The 18,681-nt window shown below is 39.0% G+C and overlaps 1 protein-coding gene across 6 annotated transcripts in view; it reads left to right on the top strand.

Moving 5' to 3' along the window:
* The window catches only part of LOC124711403 (DNA ligase 4), a 296,581-nt gene that overhangs the window by 106,716 nt on the left and 171,184 nt on the right, over nt 1-18,681 (top strand). For 5 of the 6 annotated variants that reach the window (XM_047241458.1, XM_047241460.1, XM_047241462.1 and 2 more), the window contains exons 5-6: nt 8,205-8,264; nt 17,310-17,485. In XM_047241458.1, the coding sequence (XP_047097414.1) occupies nt 8,205-8,264; nt 17,310-17,485 (236 nt within the window). The remainder of the gene's footprint in view (nt 1-8,204; nt 8,265-17,309; nt 17,486-18,681) is intronic. The other variant, XM_047241461.1, reaches the window with a different exon arrangement.

Raw genomic sequence — 18,681 nt, 5'->3', positions numbered from 1 at the left:
ACGGTGCATGTCTGAACCACAAATGTGTTGCCAATGCACAACCGGAACAATGCTGACACCAGAAAGAGAAGAGCCAGACTGAGTGAAGCTAGGCTCGCCAGACCCCGAGCTACTTTCTGTCCACCGGTAGCCAGTAAGCACAGTGTCTGGGCGTCCGGTCACGTGGCAGAGTCATTAGTTTGTGGAGACGTTGGCTTGAGAAAGAAAACTCGCTGCCTTAGCAAACGGTCCATCACAAGGCCATTGGCAAAGGATGATACAGCATAATTTGGACTAATGGTCCTGTTCAGATTTTAAAGTAATATTATAATACACTGTTTAGCCAGAACATCATGACCACCTGCTTACTATCAATATAAACTTGTCCAGGCAATAACAGCGTCACCTGATGAGGAATGACTGCTAATCACACACACACACACACACACACACACACACAAACGCGTGCACACTTGAGTTTGGCCAAGGACAGATTGCAATGGCCTGGAGGCTTGGCACAAGCATTTTGGAAACTACCCAACTTCTCAGGTGTTCGAGGAGTGCTGTGGTGAGTGTCTTCAGCACATGATAAAACCAAGGTGAAACAATGTCCAGAGATCATAGGGTTGGGCAGCCAACCACAGTCAATAACCCATGCATGTGCCAATGTTAACACTGTGACTTTGGCAACGACAACTGAAATGGGCATGTGACTATCAGCTCTGGATGTTGGCACAGCGGCAGAGCATTGCATTGTCTGATGAATCCCAATACCTTCATCGCCATGCTGATGGGAGGGCGTGAATCTTTTGTCTTCCAGGCAAACAGCTCCTTGACACCTATTCAGTTGGCTGCAGACAAGCTGGTGCCAGCTTCATTATGCTCTGGGGATCATTCAAATGGCCATCCATGGATCCAGTGGAGTTCGTGAAAGGCACTATAATGGCCAAGCAGTTCAACACTTCATGACTATCATGTTTCTCAATGGCAGAAGCATTTTTCAACAAGATAATGCACTATGTCACAAGACTAGTGTGTGATGGAGGGGTTCAAGGAATGTAGTGGCAAGTTCCAATTGATGTACTGGCCCCCCAGCTCGCCAGACCTGAACCCAGTCGAACACACCTGGGATGTGACTGAATGTTGTGTCAGAGCTCATCACTTCCCTCCATGGAATTTATGGGTATTAGGTGAGTGAAAGTGAAGAAGAATTAAATGATCTGCTGAACGGAATGAACAGTCTAATGAGTACACAGTATGGTTTGAGAGTAAGTCGGAAAAAGACGAAGGTAATGAGAAGTAGTAGAAATGAGAACAGCGAGAAACTTAACATCAGGATTGATAGTCACGAAGTCAATGCAGTTAAGGAATTCTGCTACCTAGGCAGTAAAATAACCAATGACGGATGGAGCAAGGAGGACATAAAAAGCACACTGCTATGGCAAAAAAGGCATTTCTGGCCAGGAGAAGTCTACTAATATCAAATACCGGCCTTAATTTCAGGAAGAAATTTCTGAGGATGTACGTCTGGAGCACAGCATTGTATGGTAGTGAAACATGGACTGTGGGAAAACCGGAACAGAAGAGAATCGAAGCATTTGAGATGTGGTGCTATAGACGAATGTTGAAAATTAGGTGGACTGATAAGGTAAGGAATGAGGAGGTTCTACGCAGAATTGGAGAGGAAAGGAATATGTGGAAAACACTGATAAGGAGAAGGGACAGGATGATAGGACATCTGTTAAGACATGAGGGAATGACTTCCATGGTACTAGAGGGAGCTGTAGAGGGCAAAAACTGTAGAGGAAGACAGAGATTAGAATACATCAAGCAAATAATTGAGGACATAGGTTGCAAGTGCTACTCTGAGATGAAGAGGTTAGCACAGGAAAGGAATTCGTGGTGGGCCACATCAAACCAGTCAGTAGACTGATGAAAAAAAAAAAAAAAAAAAAAAAAAAAAAAAAAAAAAAAAAAAAGGAGGTGATCTGTGTTTGCCGATGTGGTGTCAATTTCTTCCAGTGACTTACTGAGGCCTCATTGTTTGTACACCATGATGCATTTCCACTGTTATTTGTGCCAAAGGTGGACATGCTGGCTATTAGGTAGGTGGTCATAATGTTAATAGCTGATCAGTGTATAATGTTATTTAGATTTAATAACCTTTTCCAATGGTCTCCCAGAAATACCTACATGGCAGACCATTGTGTCTCTTGAGTTTCGTACAGTGCCAATAATCAATAGTCGATGAGCAATGACACAGGGTTGTTGAAGTACTCGTAAGCAACCATAATGTTGCTGGGCTAGTTTTTAATCCACACAGCATGGGACAGGCAATTTAAAGCAATCTCCGTGCTTGTGCAAATGTAGGTTACATACAACATTAATGGAATGAGACTAGTAATACAAACTGAAGTCCGTATCATGGATGATGACAGTTTGTGCAGGTTAAGGCACGGACAAGGGTTGCATTGTTGCTGGTTCCATGCAACAGTTGCAGTACATGCATACATGTGCTTTTCAGTTGAAGAAAGTGTATATTCTGCAAATTACATCTCTCGCGTACTTGTGTAGAATCTGTTATCTACCACTGCCATCAGCAATGACAACTCACAACAATGGAATAAAAATTCACTAAATAACTCACTGCAGTCATGTTTAATGCTGGCATTGGCTACAACATACAGAGCAGAGCACTCGGGATGCTACTGAATGTTATTGACTGCCAAAGAATGCATTATGTAGTTGCACAGAACAATCCTAAACTTGACCACCGCCATTCATGACTCCAACTATGGTAAGTCAGGGCGGTCAGTTTGTGTACTTTTTTGATCATGGCAACTTGCATTTGTGGGCTAATAGCGAGTTGTGTAGGTCATCATTCATTTTTGCAACTTTTTCAAAGACTGCAGTAAACTTATTTCAATATGTTGTTATATTTTAATATTTAATCACTATTCAGAGTATAGTTCTGTTTTCTTGTACTGCTGTCACAGACCCAATTACTTGTCAAAATTGTGTGTATGTCAACATAATTGTTAGACATTCTCTGATCTATGTACATACATATACATACCCTGCCTGACATAAATAGTGAGCCACTATAACTGTCCACGTCCTGTTGTGCCGACTCCACTGTAGCTTTAATGGAATTTTAACTATGTTTTATATGCCCGACTTCTAATTTCACCACCCAAGTCTCCAGGGTTGTGCAGTTATTGCCCAATGACGACATGCAATACAGTTTGTTAAAGCGGAGTTTGCTGTTATTAATTATGTTTTTAGATTTAATTTTAATACTCGTACAGAGACTCAACGTTCCTTTGTTTAACAGCGAGTTGTCAAAATAAATATGAAATGCTAATGTCTTTGCAATACATAATGTCGACTATTGAGTTAAAGTTCGTACCTGTTTTGCTATTTTAGAGAAGAGAAACCTTAAGCGCTTCTGCTTCTATAGTCTCAGTATCAAATGTTCTCTAATTTCAATTTACTTCCTATCTCAGTTCAGTATTTAACACAAATTATGTATCAATGTCATTTCAGAGATATTACGTCGGTTCCACACTAACGGAATAACACGTAATTGTCATTTAACATCATTTTTATTAATAATCCTTTTTCTTATGACGTAAATGTTAATGAATGATCACTATCTAGGAGGAAAGAGGGATTGATCCTAATCATGAGATAACAGCTTTAATGAGCCTGCAATCATTAATTAAATAAAAAGTCACGTTCAAGGATGATATGCGAACAACTTTCGTTATGTCCGTTTTCACGTATCTGTCAAAACTAATCCTGTCGCCCACAATTCAAATTAACACTGACGTTAACCCCTTTTGTCGGAACATTGAATTGTAACTATTATGTGAAAGTTTATTCTAGTCCCCGAACTAATTCCTTTCAGATACGCGCATGATCGAACAGCAGAACGGAACACAAATGACTTGTTTTAACAACCGAACAACGCAATGACGTTACATTATGACAATGTCTGCCCAATGAACATCTCTTTGACTTTATCTTCTATACCCTGATTAATTAAATTATTCCTAATTACAGTTTATTCAGCTATTTAACAAAATCATCTAACAAAAAATAAAATAAATTTATCCCAACATAAAAGATCTGTTATACAAGCCCCCCAAATGCTGATGGCTTGAATTCACTTTAAAGGCAGCAGCATTTTACCTCAAAACTATAACGGTTTCTTACTGCCCACCTATAACTTATTTATTTGGAGACATGTTAATGGTAATAGGTATTTGAGGGATTAGGGAACTGTGAGGACCGAGCCTCATAGGTTTTTTCATTTTAGCACAACAGTGCACAAAATGGATATGATGCAATGTTCTTTTTTACAGGATTTGTACAAAGTTAATTTTTCTTTTACTGATTAAGTTAGCATGTCTTAAATATTCCAGTTAATCTCTATCCTTAAGTAATTTCAAATTGTTCCAAAACAAAGTACATTACAATATCATTTCATGTTAGTAATGACAATTACTGAATAAGTCAGTCTATGATAATTCTTAATCATTTCAGTACAATTTTCTTTTCTGAATTCTGTAGAGTTGCTTGTAGTCTTGCGCGAAGTCATCTCGTCTTCTTCGGATATCTGCCATCATGCAGCCAGCTGTGCGGTTGCACAGTGGGACCGTATAATCACGATGTTATTCTTGTCATTTTCGAGTCACCTCTTCAATAATTACGCGACTCGACTACCAATTGTGTTTATTCCGTGCCAGCCGCCTCTTCTTATGGCTTCCGCTCTTCTTATGGCTTGCGGACCAGCAATTGTTGCAACACCAGATTTCAATGATACTCCAGTCGTCGTCACTTCTTATGACTTGCGAACGACATGTCTATTTTGTTTTTTCGTAACGGCTGGCCGCCTCTTCTTATGGTTTGCACACCAGCAAGTGTTACAACAGTAACTATTGCATGATCATTATGCCGTCGCCTCTTCTTATATCAAGCAAACTACTTGTTCATCATGCACCTCGTCAGTTTTGTAGCGTCTGGTGTTCTTGATATCTAGTCGCCTCTTCATATAGCTTGTGAACTGGTTGAATTGCAGAATGACTGTTGTATGAGTACTCGGTCATCGCCTCTTCTTGTAACATGCGAACGACTTTACTCTCATGCTGGTACTAGCTCCAGGTTGAATTAGGCATGGTTTTCTAATGTTGTCTGAAGCCCTCTACAACAATTCTACATAATCTCGTCCCATCGGGTTGTTTAAGCAACGACGCCTCGATGTCTCGCCCCATCAGTTTGTCTGAGCAGCGACGCCATGACGTCTTGCCCCATCAGGTTGTTTAAGCAGTGACGCCTCGACGTCTCACCCCATTGGGTGGTTTAAGCAGCGACGCCACGATGTCTCGCCCCATCGGGTTGTCTGCGTAGTGAAGCCACAACGTCTCACCCCATCGGGTTGTTTAAGCAGCGACGCCTCGACATCATACTGCCGTCTCAATGACTCTTGAGCACAGTTGATCAGTTACATCCGGATATCACGCTACATAAAATAAAAACACAACGATCACAACACATCTTGTAGCACTGTAACAAAATAATTGTCATGTCTGATCTCTTTTCTGTACTTCACTTTATATGTCTTTTGTACATTGATTACTACATGATCACTAACCTACTGTTCTAGTGGTTATTCATTTATGTTTGCTCCACTAATTATCCATTCATATTATTTGCATTATAAATCATATGTTTTATTTAAGACATAACTACAGTTATGACTTGGACTGTATCAAGATTCTGTCTATTTTCTTCTCTTTATTATCTTCCTTCATTAATGGATCAACCCTCTCAAAAGAAATTACTGACATTTTACTACCAGACAATTGTCTTCACGATAATTCTATACATACTGTCTCAGTACTCATTATGTTATTTTACAGATGCAAGCCTCTTTATATTGACTCTACATATGGAAGCATAATTTTTCTTAAAACTAAAGAAAACTATACTAACAATATGAACATTTAACAAAAAAAAAAAAAAAAAAAAATTCTTAATATCACTAAACGATTACTAAAATAGTCTGTGTTTATTGTCTCTCTTTGTTATTCATAATATTTTTTAATGTCTTTATGAGGGAACAACCCTTTAGGTAGCCCCCCATTTTTTACTTCCCCTAACAGATAGCTACCGTTGTATAATGTTTGATGTGGATAGACATCCATTTCATTTTTGTAATTCTTAATAGTGCCAGGTTTCTGGCCGAACACACTTGAATTGGTACTTAACAATTCAGCTAATTCGTTTCTTTGTTCTTGAGTTAAATATTCAGATTCTGATACTTTACTTTGTATCAACTGTTGTATTCCTAGCGCTCCATTCACACGTAAAGAGTTTACTTGTTCCTCTACCACTAGCGGTAGTACAAAAGCATTAGCCATCTTAATCTTAATACTATTACAGAATTTGTTTAGTAATTCCCATTTCTTAACCAACTTTAATTCTAACGTGTGCCTGTTATCATTTAGACAACACACACCTTTAGCGAGGTCGAGTTTTATTTCTCGCTCTCGCAAAAAGTCCTAGCCCCAGATACATGGATAGGACAATTTAGGCACTATCAGGAAGGTGCTATTAAGTCTTTCCCCCTGAGCTATAATCTCTACCTGCACTTGGGCCTTTATGGGTACAGAATGTGTTCCTAATGCTCCCGATAACACACAGTTAGATACTGGAAGAACTGGTAATTTTTGTTTATTGTTTAAAAATTTGAACAAGCCAACACACATCATGCTAAATGATGCACTGGTATCTAATAGAATACTAATATCTTCATTAAGAATATTGATATTTACCAAATCTTGTACCAACTCTTTAGGTTTATCATTCCATTTCCCTGGATTCTCTAATAACTCTTCCTCGATACCTATCCCATCATTATATCTTAACACATAACCCTTCAGATCTTTATTTCTTTCCTCTTCCTCGCCAGCTGCACTTGGAAGGCGAAGAGCAGCTGGCTCTAGTTTGTTGGGTTGTTGTTTTGGTGACTGCTAACTTCGTCCAACACTGCTACCCACACGTCAGAATTATTGTTTCTCCATTCATGATTACCGTTAATCGAACAATCTACTGAAGGTACAGGTACATATTGTCCCGCAGCGGTTATTACATTAGTGGGAGTTGCCCACTGAATATTTTGTCCGTTATTCCATGGCACCCGCCTATCCTCTGTTGTGAATTGCTGTCCTGATCGACCGCCCTATTTTCTCTTCTGCGGACCATTATCCACATTATTATTCCCATTTTGAATCTGACCATTATATTCTTATTTCCCTTATCCATAATCCTATTACTAAGATCGTTATTCTCCCATGGGTTATTGGATTTATCGAGTCTATATCCATTAGGGTTACCATTGTTATGGTCATTATTATAATCGCACTGATTACGGTTATAATATTGCCCATTACCATTCCCGTTAGACTTCCTCGGAGTGTTCCACCCTTCACAACAATTATGTTGACAATTACAACCATTCAGTCCATATGATTTATATCCCATGTTCTTCGCATCTTCCTGAATCACATCTAATGAGTCGATTACAGGCAAAAATTGATCGATATCATCATCATCTACATTTATTAATTTCTCTCTTAAATGAATGGGGAGTTTACCCTTTAGTATTCGGATAACTTCCCTCTGACTTATGGGATTGTCTAAATATCGAGTTTTATTGATATACTTCTCAAAGTATTTACGGAGAGTTCCTTTCTTTACATTATAATATTCGGGACAACATATTTGATTGCGCAGTCTATTTTGATGGCTCTGTGACCAATACTTACACACAAATAACCTTTCAAACTCTTTACATGAATGACAGTCTTCAGCTACTTCCGATGCCCAAAGTGATACCTCACCACTGGTTTTGGAAATAATAAATTGAATTTTATCACATTTTTCCCACGCTCTGGGAAATGCTTTATGAAAGCTTTTTATAAATACCATAGGATGAACTGAATTCTTATCATTAGTGAATGTTTGGAACTGTTTCGCTTTAAAGATATTGTGTTCTACTTTCGTAGATGTAACATATCCCCTGCTATCAAACTCACGATCATCTCTATATGACTCATCAATATTATTAGAACTATGATTATAACACTCGTCTCTATTTCTCTTTTTTACTGGAGAATCTTTAATAGAGCTGTGTTCAGAATACCTATTATACGTTCTAGGTTGTGCTGACTCATCCTCTATAAGTGACATTCGTCTATCAAGCTGTTCCTGCCATCGAGGTAATTCAGCGATTACTTTATCTTTAATAGATGTCAATTCCGCCTTCAGTTGTTCTAAGTCATCACCGCTGTCGCCTTGCGCTGAGTTTTGTTTTGCCTGTTGACATGCAGACTCGATAACATCTTGCATTTGCGCTTTGACTTCCCCAGCTTTATTATCTAACCAAGCAGAAAACTCATTTTCAATTTTACTTGATTGGTTGCTAAGGTATTCGTCAATATACTCTTGTCCCTTTATCTGTAGATTTTCTACTCGCTCGGCTATTTTATTGACCTGTTCGACTACCTTCGACTGATCAACATGCGTTTCCCTGACTTCACTCTCTAAAGTGGTTACAGAATCCTGTAAAATATTGCTTCTCTGAGCTCACGCTGTTTATTAGCTTCCTGTTCTCTAAGATCCCGTTGTCTATTAGCTTCCTGTTCTCTAAGATCCCATTGTCTATTAGCTTCAAGGATATCTTCTTTGAATTTCTGATCTGACTCTTTCGACTGTACCAGAAGGTCAAATAACATCTCTAGGCTTATGTTACCACGTGACCTATTAAAATTGCCGCTCGGTTCAATAGATTCCTCCGTTCTTCCTACGGTCTCTACCACATCACTGCCTGATGCTTCGTGCTTATCTACTGGGTTAGGTTTGGTCATCATTGCCCCATTTACTTTTAACAAATAATCAACTGCATTATTATTATCAGTACTTATTCCTTCCATGATTGCAGTATCAATATTTGCTCCTGTCCTAGACCTTAACATATAAACTTTCTTAGGCATCATAATCACACTTGGAATCTCCTAACCAAATCTATTAACATATCGTCTATAACACCAGAAAAATAATACACTGCAATAGAAAATACAAAGTTCCTCATTTATCCACCACTAATATTAGTTATTTTAAAACATAATGGGTACTGTCCAATATTTACTTCAACCAGTGATTTCAGGCAAATCCAGATTTCACACTATGTCAATAATGTCTCTTATCTCCTCTGTACGCTATCTTGCATATCATGGGTTCATACCTCTGTCGATCTGTCCCTCGTAGTTGTCGGTCCGAAGTTGTGCTTTCTGGCATTAATCGTCGTGTTCCACGCGCGTAATCATGTACATGAAACAGACAGTTCAATCCAGACAATTAATTGTTCACAGTTAATTAATACTAATAATCACACTTCACACTGCAATAGCCAATTTTATGTAATTTTATTTACCTTTTCGGGCCCCACGTTGGATACGCGCCATCTATAACTGCCCACGTGCTGTTGTGCCGACTCCACTGTAGCTTGAATGGAATTTTAACTTTGTTTTATATGCCCGACTTCTAATTTCACCACCCAAGTCTCCACGGTTGAGCAGTTATGGCCCAATGACGACATGCAATACAGTTTCTTAAAGCGGAGTTTGCTGTTATTAATTATGTTTTTAGATTTAATTTTAATACTCGTACAGAGACTCAACGTTCCTTTGTTTAACAGCACTTCATCAAAATAAGTATGAAATTCTAATGTCTTTGCAATACATAATGTCGACTATTGAGTTAAAGTTCGTACCTGTTTTGCCATTTTAGAGAAGAGAAACCTTAAGCGCTTCTGCTTCTATAGTCTCAGTATCAAATGTTCACTAATTTCAATTTACTTCCTATCTCAGTTCAGTATTTAACACAAATTATATATCAATGTCATTTCAGAGATATTACGTCGGTTCCACACTAACGGAATAACACGTAATTGTCATTTAACATCATTTTTATTAATAATCCTTTTTCTTATGACGTAAATGTTAATGAATGATCACTATCTAGGGGGAAAGAGGGATTGATCCTAATCATGAGATAACAGCTTTTAATGAGCCCGCAATCGTTAATTAAATAAAAAGTCACGTTCAAGGATGATATGCGAACAACTTTCATTATGTCCGTTTTCACGTATCTGTCAAAACTAATCCTGTCGCCCACAATTCAAATTAACACTGATGCTAACCCCTTTTGTTGGAACATTGAATCGTAACTATTATGTGAAAGTTTATTCTAGTCCCCGAATTAATTCCTTTCAGATACGCGCACGACTGAACAGCAGGATGGAACACAAACAACTTGTTTTAACAACCGAACAACACAATGACGTTACATTACAATAATGTCCTCCGAATGAACATCTCTTTGACTTTATCTTCTCTACTCTGCTTAATTAAATTATTCCTAATTACAGTTTATTCAGCTATTTAACAAAATCATCTAACAAAAAATAAAATAAATTTATCCCAACGTAAAAGATCCGTTATACCACCCAGAAGGGGACGAGGAAACTAAAAGAAACTTCACAGTTTGAGAGGGTAGGTGATGTTAGTTTAGTAATTACAAAATTGAGTTAAATTTGCAAAGAACAGAGTGTCACCACTATACTCACCAGCAATTATCATCACAGAAATTGCTATTGTGGTGTTACTGGCAGCCTACACACAGGACAATAATTCTGCAGTTCTGCTACTCTCCGACCAACAGTGTAAGATGCACAGAATGGTGCAAGGAGTCCATTACTTGTTCTCAGATGGCAGGCATGGATATAAAGGGGTTACAATGTGCCTGATGCACAATACATACTTGATCAGGCCCAGTAGCAACACTAAACGTGACAACACTAGTGCACCCTGGTGGCCCTTTTACCTGTCACAGAAAACTGGAACACTAGTCATTTACATACATGCGTGTTAGGAATTATGTTGTCGACATCTGACTATCTCTTCTAGGTGTTTCACTATTTTTTTGTCGGCCGGTGTACATGCATACATCCATATGAGGGTGTGCTGAAAAGTAATGCCTCCAACTTTTTTATTCTGTTCTCAATATAAGTTGAGGTATTACTTGTCGTGCACATTACTCGGTCGACTTTCCCACTCCTCTGATGCTAGTTGCTACCCTCATCTGCTAGAGGGCTCCGAATAGTAGAGTGTAACATGGCCAGTGTGTCATGTAACTATGTCAGTGCATGAGAAGCAGCATGCTATAATTGAGTTTTGAACTCTAGGTGCTCATCTACTTTTTCAGTAATCTGTCCAGCATGACACTATCAGGTCACACAAGGGTGCTGTAACTTCTGCAACAATCCAATGCCTTGGGTTCATTTGTCATTGATCATCCTCCATACAGCCCTGACCTGATTCCATCTGCTTTTTATCTGTTCCAAAAACTTAAAAGATCACCTTTGAGGACTTCACTTTGATAGTGATGAAGCAAGCAGAGGTGAGGTTGTGGCTCCTTCAACTAAATCAAACAATGATGTACCTCTCCACAACTTCAGAAGAATGAGATATCTCCCAGTGTCACAACTATACTCACCGACAATTATCATCAGTGGTAATGCAGAACCGCAATTCATTGCATCTTTGCATGTGTGTTGATATAAACAGAACAAAATTGACTACTATGTGATCAGTTATTGTATTAGTAAACAGTAATATTATCAGGGTTACCACAGGTTCTGGAAATCGGAGAATATCAGGGAAATTCAAATGTGTCAGGGAAATCAGAGAAATGTCAGGGAAATTTGAAAAAAAAACACTGGAAAAATCTCATTTTTGTCTCAGTATATGAGATGGTTTGTTTACTGAGATGTCATGCATCATCACTGGTTGGGTGCAGTTAAGCTTGTAGGCCAGTTATCTACTCCCTCATTACTACTGCTTCTCCTGTTCCTACCACTCACCTCAGCTTGCAGTCCGTGCTGCCATCACTTGTCGCCACTAGCCTTGCAGCTGCAGATGAGAGGCAGGGAGGTGCGAGGAGTGGTTTGTTTGGATCTGATTCTCAGAGACTGTAGATGCAGTGGCCAAAGATGGTGGTCATGTGTGCATGAATTGTGTCTGAGTGATTGTGTGAATGTATGTACACTCTCACTTTCCAACAAAGGCTATGGTCGGAAATTTCTGATGGATCGGGCCTCCCAATCTGAAGACCTTCCTTTCCCACTAATATGCATGCCCTGCCCATCAGATCCAGTCTCGCCAGCCTCCCCGCAGGCCAGGTCTGTTTGTGTGTGGCGTAACGCAGTGGATTTTCATGGTTTATACATGATCAGGTGAATACAGGGTTATAAATACAAAATGAAATAGGGGTAACGCAGAAGTAGGTTTAATAATGAATAAAAAATAGGAGCACAAATAAGCTACTACGAACAGCATAGGGAAAGCATTATTGTAGGCAAGACACACACAAAGCCCACACCTACCACAGTAGTACAAGTTTATACGCCAACTAGGTCCGCATATGGTGAAGAAATTGAAGAAATGTATGATTTGATAAAAGAAATTATTCAGATAGTTAAGGGAGATGAAAATTTAATAGTCATAGGGAACTGGGATTCGGTAGTAGGGAAAGGAAGAGAAGGAAAAGTAGTAGGTAAACATAGACTGGGGGGAAGGAATGAAAGAGGAAACCTCCTGGTAGAATTTTGCGCAGAGCATAACTTAATCATAGCCAACACTTGGTTTAAGAATCATGATATAAGGTTGTGTACATGGAAGAGGCCTGGAGATACTGGAAGGTTTCGGATAGATTATATAAATATAAAACAGAGATTTAGGAACCAGGTTTTAAATTGTAAGACATTTCCAGGGACAAATGTGGACTCTGATTACAATCCTGACAAAACTCTACCATCTGGTGAGCAAGATGTATGAGACAGGCGAAATACCCTCAGACTTCAAGAAGAATATAATAATTCCAATCACAAAGAAAGCAGGTGTTGATGGATGTGAAAATTATCAAACTATAAGTTTAATAAGTCACACCTGCAAAATACTAACACAAATTCTTTACAGATGAATGGAAAAACTGGTAGAAGATTTTGACAATGTTGACTGGAATACTCTCTTTCAAATTCTAAAGGTGGCAGGATAAAATACAGGGAGCAAAAGGCTATTTACAATTTGTACAGAAACCAGATGGCAGTTATTTTATAATTTGTACAGAAACCAGATGGCAGTTATAAGGGTCGAGGGACATGAAAGGGAAGCAGTGGTTGGGAAGGCAGTGAGACAGGGTTGTAGCCTCTCCCCAATGTTATTCAATCTGTATATTGAGCAAGCAGTAAAGGAAACAAAGGAAAAATTGGGGTAGGTATTAAAATCCATGAAGAAGAAATAAAAACTTTGAGGTTCACCGATGACAGTGTAATTCTTCAGAGACAGCAAAGGACTTGGAAGAGCAGTTGAACGGAATGGACAGTGTCTTGAAAGGAGGATATAAGATGAACATCAACAAAAGCAAAATGAGGATAATGGAATGTAGCCGAATTAAGTCAGGTGATGCTGAGGGAATTAGATTAGGAAATGAGACACTTAAAGTAGTAAAGGAGTTTTGCTATTTGGGGAGCAAAACAACTGATGATGGTCAAAGTAGAAGATATAAAATGTAGACTGGCAATGGCAAGGAAAGCGTTTCTGAAGAAGAGAACCTTGTTAACATCGAGTATAGATTTAAGTGTCAGGAAGTCATTTCTGAAAGTATTTGTATGGAGTGTAGCCATGTATGGAAGTGAAACATGGACGATAAATAGTTTAGACAAGAAGAGAATAGAAGCTTTCGAAATGTGGTGCTACAGAAGAATGCTGAAGATTAGATGGGTAGATCACATAACTAATGAGGAGGTATTGAATAGAATTGGGGAGAAGAGGAGTTTGTGGCACAACTTGACTAGAAGAAGGGACCGGTTGGAAGGACATGTTCTGAGGCATCAAGGGATCACCAATTTACCGTTGGAGGGCAGTGTGGAGGGTAAAAATTATAGAGGGAGACCAAGAGATGAATACACTAAGCAGATTCAGAAGGATTTAGGTTGCAGTAAGTACTGGGAGGTGAAGAAGCTTGCACAAGATAGGGTAGCATGGAGAGCTGCATCAAACCAGTCTCAGGACTGAAGACCACAACAACATCAAATCCCAAAGAAAGCAGGTGTTGATGGGTGTGAAAATGTGTGCTCTCCATTGAATCTCCTCCACATGGTGCCATCGATGTTGTGGTTGAGCAGGTCACTACAATCATCATTTCTGCAGCAGAAAATGCGATCCCTCGTTCTTTAGGGTGCCCCTTGGTGGCCACCAGAAGTCGCCGAGGCAAGTAAAGAGCGTCGACGAGCTCTACAATGACATAAGTGGCACCCTTCCCTAGAGCACGTAATTGCCTTCAAAAGGCGCTGTGCCTGCATTCACTAGCTTATAAAAAGATGGAAACTGGGGTGTTGGGAGAGGTATGTCTTGACCATTGGGTGCCATACATCACCTTACCAAGTCTGGACGAAGATCAGATTTTGTTTTGTGTACCAGACCCCGACACGTGTCCTTGGCATTACCATCGATTGTGTGTTATCTATCAACACAAACTCAATTGCCGAGCACTTTGCTGAGCACTATGCTCAAGCCTCTGCCTCAGAGAATTGCTCCCCTGACTTACGCACTCTCAAACAGCAGACAGAAGGGGAAGCCCTCTTGTTCTCAACATGCCACAATAAACCCTATAATGCCCCATTTACATCATGGGAGCTCCTCAGCACCCGTGCACATTGCCCCAACACAGCTCCTGGGACAGATCAGATCCACAGTCAGATGATTAAACATCTCTTGTCTAACTAAAAGTGACATCTCCTCTTTATCTTCAACTGGATCTGGTGTGGTAGTGTCTTTCCATTGCAATGGCGGGGGAGCTCCATCATACCAGTGCTGAAACCCATTACAAACCCACTTGATGTGGATAGCTATCAGCCCATCAGTCTCACCAACATTCTTTGTAAACTGCTAGAATGTATGATATGTGGGCGGTTGGGTTGGGTCCTATGTCGTTGTACATGAAAAAAATACTTCCATCCTGGTAGTGTCACGAATGATGTTATCATTGTTATATTTTTAGATTCTACTGTGACGTGTTCCTAAGACAACTGTGTATTTGCAGATACTGGTTAAATTTTTCATCTTTGTGTCTTCACAGAAGGCCGGTATTTACAGATGGCAGTAAGGTACAAAAGTTCGCATCTGAGAAATTTGTGTGTAGGAGACGAGGCACTGTCAGAATTAAAGCTGTTGTGAGGATAGGTTATGAATACTTTTTGGGTAGCTCACTCAGTAGAACACTTGGCTGTAAAGGCAAAAGTCCTGACTTTGAGTCTTGATCTTGCTCACAGTTTTAATCTGCCAGGAAAAACTGAAATGTGCATGTGGTTCGGGTCTGATGGCTGGTGCAAGTCTTTTTAGTTGATGCCACTTCGATGATTTGCTTGTCGAATCTGGCAGAAAGTTTCAAATGTGTGTGTATTCTGATTTTTGGGCATCATGTTGGATGGAAAATTGACTGGGTAGGCAAAGTCCTGTTATATGGAGACAAGTAATTAACACATTCTATTGAGCACCCCCTTCACTTTTGTCGTTCTTTTTTGTCAGTGCAGGCACATTTTCTGTTCTCCTGCATGGAACCTCCTCAGTGATTTGGCAGTGTAGCAACTGAGGGACAACAAACTAACAAACTGTACTCATTAAACAAAGAACCATCCACATTGGATCTCCTCAGCAGAGTGAAGTGCTGTTAATTCACCTGTCTTTAAGGAAGGAATTGTCATCAGGCATGTAGCACATATTGCAGTAGGACAGTGTCCAGTTTGTTGTGCACAAAGTACAAGAATTGCAGTATGCTATATCTGTACACAATGTATTTAAGTTGAAGAGTCTCTGTTTTAATTAATTAGTGTAAAGCATTTCTTAAATTCATACTGCGTGACAAATTAAAACTGTACGCTGCACCAAGACTTGAACTCGGGATCTTTGCCGTTTGTGGGTAAGTGCTCTACCAACTGAGCTATCCAAGCATGACTAATGATGCATCCTCACAGCATTACTTCCACTAGTACCTCACTATGCAGTGGAGTGTGCTCTGAGGTGAAATTTCCTGGCAGATTAAAACTGTGTACTGGACCATGACTCAAACTTGAGACCTTTGCCTTTCATGGGCAAGTACTCTACCAGCTGAACTATCAAGCATGGCTCGCAACCCATCGTCACAGCCTTACTTCCACCAATACCTCTTCTCCTATATTCCAAACTTTACAGAAATGCTCCTGTGAAACCTGCGGTGCTAGTGCACATTTTGCTGCAGAGTGAAAATCCCATTGTGGATACATATCCCCATCCATGGCTGATCCAGGTTTTTCTGGGGAACTTCAGTGAAGTTTGGAAAGTAGGAGATGTACTGGTGAAAGTAAGGCTGTGAGGAGGGGTTGTGAGTCATGCTTGGGCAGCTCAGTTGGTAGAACACTTGCCAGTGAAAGGCAATGGTCTAGAGTTCGAATCTCAGTCCAGCACACAGTTTCAATGTGCCAGGAAGTCTCATATCAGTGCACACTCTGCTGCAGAGTGAAAACTTCATTGTGTATCTCTCAAACTGTTGTGTGGTGCCTCAAGTATTTACTAAGGTACTGAGGCAGATGTCGTAATGTGTTGCATTGTGAAATGGCTCAAATTTGTTTTCTTTTTTTTCATATTGGTATATGCAATAAATATATTCCAATGTTTGATCCATTTTTATTTTGTTAATTTTTTTATCATATCTCTCAAATACTGAACTTACAATTTATTTTGCATACATATGTGTGTGTTTCCTATATTGATCAACGTAGGAATTTGATGGTTTTGACCAATCCACTAACAAAAATTTTGTCTAATTATAAAACATGCATACATTTATGATCTTTCATCTGTTTACATTGCTATATTAAAAATTTCATAGGCATGGCTGTCACTTACAAATAACACTGTGTGACCATTAGACATGTCTCGAGATTTATAACTCTGGTTTACATGAACAGTGTTATAAGAACACATCCTTTTAGTGTGATGATAAATTAATTACACATAACTATCTTCCATCGATGCATGTAATTACCAAAATGTCTATTGGTGGATATATATTTGGTGGCCTATAGATTTCTAGGAGCAATGAGTGTCCTTTTTAACATTATTGTTATTGTATAGTATTTAAACAAATAGTGAAAACATCTATTTCAGGAGGAATGGATGATGAGTTGACACTATTATTAACTGGAATGTCTAAAATGGAACAGAAGTGGTTAATCAGGATGATACTGAAGGACATGAAGCTTGGTGTTGGCCACATTGGTATTTTCAACGCATTTCATCCTGATGCCTCAGCACTGTATGATGTATCAAATGATCTAAGCAAGGTAAAGATTATATCCCTCTCTGGCTTACCTCTATTGATTGCAATAAGAAAATGACAGATGTACTGAAGAGAGCAAATAGTGATTTCAGTTCTTACTTTATGTAAAGTAGAATGAATCAGTATAACAAAACACCTGTAATACTGGAGTTTCCTTGTGTATTAAACAAAACAGAATGCTGTCATTCATAAGGTAGTAACAGGCATTGTGAGAAAAAATTGTCATAACTTTATTGCAAAATTTAGACTGTAAAAACAGGATAATGTAAATATGTTAACCCCCCTCCATTTATGGGGCAAATTATTAATACTCCTACAAATTGAGCATTAATATTTAAGAGACTTCCATCAGATGAATTGTAGTCTCTTTCTGGCTTTTTGTTTTTTTTTCTTGATTCTTCTTTTTTTTAACTTAATTCCTATTGACATTTGATACTTTTGAGCAGGAATTGAAGTCAACAGCCATACCAATCTGACCATTTGGTACTAAGAAGTATGTCTTGGTGGCTGATGCAGTGACTCCTCTTAAAATTACTGTGCTGGGAGCAGCGTGCATGGAGGAAACTATATAACAAGCAGAAATTGTTTTTCTGTTTTTCCTGTTTTTTATCATTATATTTCCTTCTTATAGATTTCTCAGTTATTTTCTCTCTTCACAGTTTCTCCACTAACAGTTTTCAGTTTTTTAAGGTTGATTCTGTCAGAGACAGCAAAGGACTTGGAAGAGCAGTTGAATGGAATGGACAGTGTCTTGAAAGGAGGATATAAGATGAACATCAACAAAAGCAAAACAAGGATAATGGAATGTAGTCTAATTAAGTCGGGTGATGCTGAGGGAATTAGATTAGGAAATGAGGCACTTAAAGTAGTAAAGGAGTTTTGCTATTTGGGGAGCAAAATAACTGATGATGGTCGAAGTAGAGAGGATATAAAATGTAGGCTGGCAATGGCAAGGAAAGCGTTTCTGAAGAAGAGAAATTTGTTAACATCCAGTATTGATTTAAGTGTCAGGAAGTCATTTCTGAAAGTATTCGTATGGAGTGTAGCCATGTATGGAAGTGAAACATGGACGATAAATAGTTTGGACAAGAAGAGAATAGAAGCTTTCGAAATGTGGTGCTACAGAAGAATGCTGAAGATTAGATGGGTAGATCACATAACTAATGAGGAAGTATTGAATAGGATTGGGGAGAAGAGAAG

The sequence above is a fragment of the Schistocerca piceifrons genome, chromosome 8 (assembly GCF_021461385.2).
Source record: "Schistocerca piceifrons isolate TAMUIC-IGC-003096 chromosome 8, iqSchPice1.1, whole genome shotgun sequence".
In the NCBI taxonomy this organism is placed as follows: domain Eukaryota; kingdom Metazoa; phylum Arthropoda; class Insecta; order Orthoptera; family Acrididae; genus Schistocerca; species Schistocerca piceifrons.
Note: the sequence above shows the minus strand (reverse complement) of the source record. Positions and strands in the feature narration are given on the sequence as shown.